Here is a 395-nt window from a genome sequence, read left to right on the forward strand (position 1 = left end):
GGCAGCTGATGCAGAAAAGGAACTCGACATGCTTCTAGATTCGCTTAGTGAAACCAAGATTCTAGATACGCAAGGTTATAAACCTAATACCACATCTGTTTCATTGGGGGCCTTTAAGGTGGATCCTCCTGGTATTTCAAAAAGAGAGTCAGTTGCTCCAAAAACTGCATCAAGTAGTGCGAGTTTAGATGATGTACTTGATGACTTGCTAGAGGAAACATCTACTTTGACAAATCCAAATGTTTTAGCAAGGCCACAGGAAGAAAAGTCTGTTCTCCAGAGTGTACAATCTTCACATTCTGAAAGCAAGTCTAAAGTAACAGATGATTTTGATTCATGGTTTGGTACACTTTGATTATCCATGGTGAATGAAAAGTGATCCTTTTTACTTACTC

The 395-nt window shown here is 39.0% G+C and overlaps 1 protein-coding gene across 1 annotated transcript in view; it reads left to right on the forward strand.

Annotated features, from left to right (window-relative positions):
* The window catches only part of LOC107478082 (protein ECERIFERUM 16), a gene marked incomplete in the record, with an annotated part of 3,882 nt that extends 3,490 nt beyond the window's left edge, over positions 1 to 392 (forward strand). Inside the window, 1 exon segment of the mRNA XM_016098202.3 lies at positions 1 to 392. Coding sequence (XP_015953688.1) covers positions 1 to 355 — 355 coding nt within the window.
* Between the last annotated feature and the right edge of the window lie 3 nt (positions 393 to 395).

Source organism: Arachis duranensis, chromosome 3, assembly GCF_000817695.3.
Source record: "Arachis duranensis cultivar V14167 chromosome 3, aradu.V14167.gnm2.J7QH, whole genome shotgun sequence".
Taxonomy (NCBI): Eukaryota; Viridiplantae; Streptophyta; class Magnoliopsida; order Fabales; family Fabaceae; genus Arachis; species Arachis duranensis.